Source organism: Carassius auratus, unplaced genomic scaffold (genome assembly GCF_003368295.1).
Source record: "Carassius auratus strain Wakin unplaced genomic scaffold, ASM336829v1 scaf_tig00214183_4049273_7079891, whole genome shotgun sequence".
NCBI classification, from domain to species: domain Eukaryota; kingdom Metazoa; phylum Chordata; class Actinopteri; order Cypriniformes; family Cyprinidae; genus Carassius; species Carassius auratus.
The window spans coordinates 2189261-2194409 of record NW_020527547.1 but is presented as its reverse complement, the minus strand read 5'-3'; the positions used below and the strand labels follow the sequence as shown (position 1 = coordinate 2194409).

Sequence of the window (5149 nt, the reverse complement as noted above, 5' to 3'; positions counted from 1 at the left end):
TTTGCCGCTCTCACTGATCTGTACCGGTGAAAAGGACGTGTGTGTGAGAAATATGTAATGTTTACATTAATATGTGTGTGTCTATATAGCGTTATCCTCTCTTTCGCCGTTTTGCCAGTGACATCACCGCGATCGCGGACATGAGCGCATGACTGTGACATCACTCCAGTTGTTTCATGGAGAAGCCGGAAGTGCAGGAAAATTACAACAAACAGAGCGGGGGACCGTTACTGATCCACACGTAGAGCTTGGCAAAGTCAAAGCCGAAAATAATTGCCGTCTAATCGTCACACTTCCTCAAGGAGAACCAGCAGCCCAACCGGATTAACATTATGTCGAGCATGGAGAGTATCCTTGCGGATTGCAGTGGTCGGGCCGGGTCCAGATTCACTATGGGACCGTAATCACTTTCACTTAAGAGTCACTTATGGGTTTAACTGGGTGGAAGCAACATTTTAGTATATACCAATAGGTCGGATCACATTGTAGTCAACGCAAACTCGGGATTTCTTGTCTCGTCATTGGACTTAACGTTAGAGGTAGAGTGGATTTTAGTTTGTAGCGTAAAAAAACTTATTTAAATTGTAAAATTAAACGAGGTGGCGAACTCCTCCTCCCTCTCTGTTTTTAATTTGGTCAGTTTATGAAATTACAAGTGATTATTTGTTAATAACACAAGGTTGTCAAAAACATCGTCAAACTCCACCAGGTACGACTGTGACGTAGCATTACGTAATGTCGCCGCCTATGTGTCATTTAGGTGAATTCTCAGCCCAGCCCGTCAGACTAGTTTGTGCAGTATCTAAACAGTGTACATTTGTGCGTTTAATATTGTAATCTTTAGTTTTACATTGTTTAGGTGTCTATTGTGCATATTTTTATAAATAAAAATCTATTGAAGGTATCACTATCAGATAATAACACAAACATTTTGGTTCTGTTTAAAATCTTTCCTTGACTTTTTACTTAAGAGAATTTGTTTAACCTCAAGTTTGCAGCCAAAGAACTTCAGCGGAGCTCCAAGAAATGCGACAAAGAAGAGAAAGCAGAGAAGGCCAAGGTCAAGAAGGTAAACAATCACAAACAAAAACAAAACATACCAATTGAACATTTAGACAACCCATTAATTTTGAAAAAGTACCTTAGGCTGTAGCATCTTTACCGAAAAGATTTCAGCGCTGCTATGAGTTTAAAGCTTTGCATAGTAAGAAAGTACTTATACGTTATATTTGTAAAAAAGTTGAAAATAAACAAACTTTCAAGAATCTAAATGTCAAAATATCTAGCCAAAACCACTCTATATGGCTCTGGCCAAAACGTACTTGAAAGATCACATTCTCATTAATGTTACAAACTTTTTAAAGCAGTCTGATCACCAATTCTGTTTGCCTTTTAAGTTAATCCATTTTCTGCGGTATGTAAAATGTATTGCTTCAAATCTTGTATCTGTGTTACTTAGGCAATCCAAAAGGGCAATATGGAGGTTGCCCGGATACATGCGGAAAATGCCATCCGCCAGAAGAACCAATCGGTGAACTTCCTTAGAATGAGTGCTAGAGTGGATGCGGTGGCTGCTCGAGTACAGACGGCAGTCACCATGAACAAGGTACACAAACTGCTTTTTCCTTTTAAACAAGATATACCCAAGTATTTATCCATTAGATTTAACAGTTAACTTTAGATTTTTAATTCTCCAGGTCACCAAATCTATGGCTGGGGTGGTAAAGGGCATGGATGCAACCCTGAAGAGCATGAACCTTGAGAAGGTGAAAGGACGACTTTGTTCTTCAAGTGTTCTCAGAAAAAACAATTGGCGTGATCTGATTTGTTTAGATTTTATTGGCAGTATTAATTCTCTGTGTTCTGATTGGTCAGATTTCAGCTCTAATGGATAAGTTTGAGCGCCAGTTTGAAACTCTGGACGTACAGACGGCTCAGATGGAAGACACAATGAGCAGCACCACAACACTCACTACACCACAGGTGATACAAGCACTCGATTACTAAGCTGACATAGTTGTTTTGCCTTTTGTGACACTGTGCTGTGTTTTAGGGTCAAGTCGATGCTCTGATGATGGAAATGGCAGATGAGGCCGGGTAAGAACATTTCCAAATGCTGAGATTTTTATTATTATTGTTATTAGATTTTTTTTTAAGGAAATACTGTAATATACACTAACATTAAAAAAATTTTGTTGATGTTTTTGAAAAGTATTTTATTTTCACCAAGACTGTATTTATTTGATCAGAAATACAGTGATTTTTTTTTTTTATATTATTAGAATATATAATTATTGTTTCCTGTTTTTATACCAAAAAAAAATGTATTGCTGAGATGTCAAAGCTAGAATTTCAGCTGCAATTACTCCAGTCTTCAGTCACACAATCCTTCAGAAATCATTCTAATATTCTGATCATGTGTAAATTGTTTTTTTTTTTTTACATTTAATTTTAAATTAAACTTTGTGTCTTTAGGCTGGACCTCAATATGGAGCTTCCTCAAGGTCAGACAGGATCGGTGGGAACCAGCGTAGCATCTGCGGAACAGGTATTATAACACACACATACTTGAATATAGAAATACCAACAAACTCACGTCAGATATGTGCTATAATTGTTTTATATTTGTCACTGTAGGATGAGCTCTCTCAGAGGCTGGCCAAACTCAGAGACCAGGTTTAAGGAAAACCAGGTGTGTGCATGTGTGTGTGAAAGAGAGAGATTGTGTAAGTGCGAGTTTGTACAAATCATATCCCCTGTTTACTGGCCCCTGGAAATATTTTCCTCATTGTTTATTAGGTTTAATTCTCTGTTTATGCAGTTGAGGATGGGTGTGCAGCTTTTATTATCCACAATAACATGATTCTAATTGGAAAAAACTCAAGTTAGACAAAATTTCAAATGTTACATGGTAACGCTGCTCTCATCAGGTTGGTTCTGGGGTCCTGCTCTAATCTCAGTCACTAATTGTTGAATTAAAGATTATTATACATTTCTTTGTAATAGTACACTTTCTGTTTTTGTTCATGTTTTAAATACCTGCTTGTCTTTCAAATACATGTTATGCCAGTGGAGCTACATTAACCTACATTAGTGCTGATATCAGACAAATGTTGAGAAAATTGTGATATCTGTTTCTTCCTGCTGCACACATGGTTTGCCTCTGCTTTATATATAAAAGGCATGTGATCAAGATGATGATTTGAATAAATTGTTATCATTTTGTCCAAAGTAGCAAAATCTCCAGTTTATCAGATTATTTATGTTTTAACACAGAGCATTCTGTTCATTTATTCTATTTTGGTTTATCAAAAATACAAAAGAAAAAAAAGCTTTTGGCAATGTACAGCTCTATGACCTTGAGCTATGGAAATGCGCTATATAAATAAAACTACTTCTTCTCTCAGCTGGTTCTAATGAGAACGTATATATGTTTGTGTTTATATAAATAAACATTTTGCAAATCCTTTTTTGACTGTAACTTATTTATTGGGAAAATCTGATTTTCTATAGAAAACAATGTGTTATTCTGATCCTTTGACATTGTGACACTGAATTTAAGATTTTGTGCAATAGGATTTGGTTTTGATTGGTCCATTGCTCTCTTCTTAACCTTCGGTCGCACACATCCACCATGTCTGTAGTTTTTTTTTTGCTATTTTTAGCCGTGTTTGCATAATAGCATAATAGTTTGTGGGTAATACTAGCCATCAGTGTGCACGGATCCACATTTCAAAAATCGACCTGAAATAGTTGGTTATCTGAGGACTTTTGGCAAACTCTTTTCAACATACTATGCTTTGGGACACACTTATTTTAATCTCACATACTATTTAGGATGGATTTTACGGACATTGGGATGCAGGAAAAGTCTTGAGTATAAAGGAGAAATTAGCTGCTCAGAACCCAAAACCAAGAATATTCATATATTTTCCCACAATTTAAGACAATTTTTATGTCAGTGTAAATGTTGCTATGTGCAATTTTGTCTTGTGGTAACAGAGATATAATGGAATATTTGTATTAATATGTGCAATTCCAGGATAATTTATTTAATCTTACATCTAATTAATCTAATTCAATTAGATTGATCTTTGTATTTGCGTAGATGCAAACTCCTCCCCTTTCTGTGAAAATTCACCTTTTTGAGATCAAAATAGGTTACGTACAAGATTCGTGTAGATCCGATGAGAAAGTGTTTTGGGTCTTTTTATAGTACCAACCCAAAGTCTCTATTTGCAACATGTTTTGCAGCGTTGAATTGTAGCCAATCACAATCACACATCTAACCCCCGCTATCCTGTTTCTTCGGTTGTTGAGGCGTCACATGAGATGGTCGCTTGGGGTGATGCATTTGAGCCGGGGCTCATAGAGAGTGAGATGATTTTTTTAAACCTTCCTCTCACTCTCTCCCACGTGTAAGTGCTCGAAAAGTTCTTTGTGGAGCCCGTTGTCTTTGTCAACGATGATTTGCGGTCTACCCCGAAAGCTCATAATGAAATGTCTTTTCAGTTGTGAACCATATGACAAAAGACATACTGTCCACAGTGGCCTTAGATTCAGAGGATTTATTGCTTGAAGTGTGCAGTTTTTTCCCTCTGAGTGGACAGGAGAAACCCACCTCTCTGTCTTACAGCAAACGACGGCAATGCTGGCCATAGAAGAGACTCTTAGGGCTACCAAGCACACGGCTCTAGCCGTGGGCAGGTCAGCGGCAGGTTTGGTGTCACTTGAGCACCACCTTTGGCTCACCTTTACTGACATTAAGGAAAAGGACAGAACCTTTCTTTTAGATGCCACCATTTCTAACGATGGTCTGTTCTGGGATTCATTCACGACTGTCGTGGAAAAGTTCCAGCCAGCGAAACAGCAGTTTGCTGTGTTTCGTCAGCTCATCCCATGCAGGGTTAGGGAAGTTGAGAGTCAACCACCTATGGTTCGTTCACGCTGGACATCTTTGCAGCGTGTGCAGTAATTAAGGGCTTGTCTGAGTCAGTTCAGAGCAGGACGTCTAGTCGGCATAGGTTTATGCTTCAGACTGTTGGGTGCTGATGGTGGGAGCATCCCCTGTAGTTCAGTTGGGACTGATCCATATGCGGCAATTTTAGTGGTGGATCAAGAGTCAAAATATCTCACCTCTTTGTCATCC

The 5149-nt window shown here is 38.1% G+C and overlaps 1 protein-coding gene across 1 annotated transcript; it reads left to right on the top strand.

Annotated features, from left to right (window-relative positions):
- Window positions 1–155: 155 nt before the first annotated feature.
- LOC113091354 (charged multivesicular body protein 1b) lies at window positions 156–3469 on the top strand. The gene is made up of 8 exons (XM_026256823.1): window positions 156–348; window positions 972–1069; window positions 1460–1606; window positions 1698–1766; window positions 1876–1983; window positions 2054–2097; window positions 2476–2548; window positions 2638–3469. The coding sequence occupies exons 1-8, from the start codon at window positions 333–335 to the stop codon at window positions 2680–2682; spliced, it is 600 nt and encodes a 199-aa protein (XP_026112608.1). The 5' UTR covers window positions 156–332; the 3' UTR covers window positions 2683–3469.
- Window positions 3470–5149: the final 1680 nt, after the last annotated feature.

Excerpts from the sequence above, each read along its gene's own strand:
- LOC113091354 (XM_026256823.1), top strand. Across the intron at positions 1,767-1,875 it reads AGAGCATGAACCTTGAGAAG|ATTTCAGCTCTAATGGATAA; the intron begins GTGAAAGGACGA and ends CTGATTGGTCAG. Across the intron at positions 2,549-2,637 it reads GCGTAGCATCTGCGGAACAG|GATGAGCTCTCTCAGAGGCT; the intron begins GTATTATAACAC and ends TTGTCACTGTAG.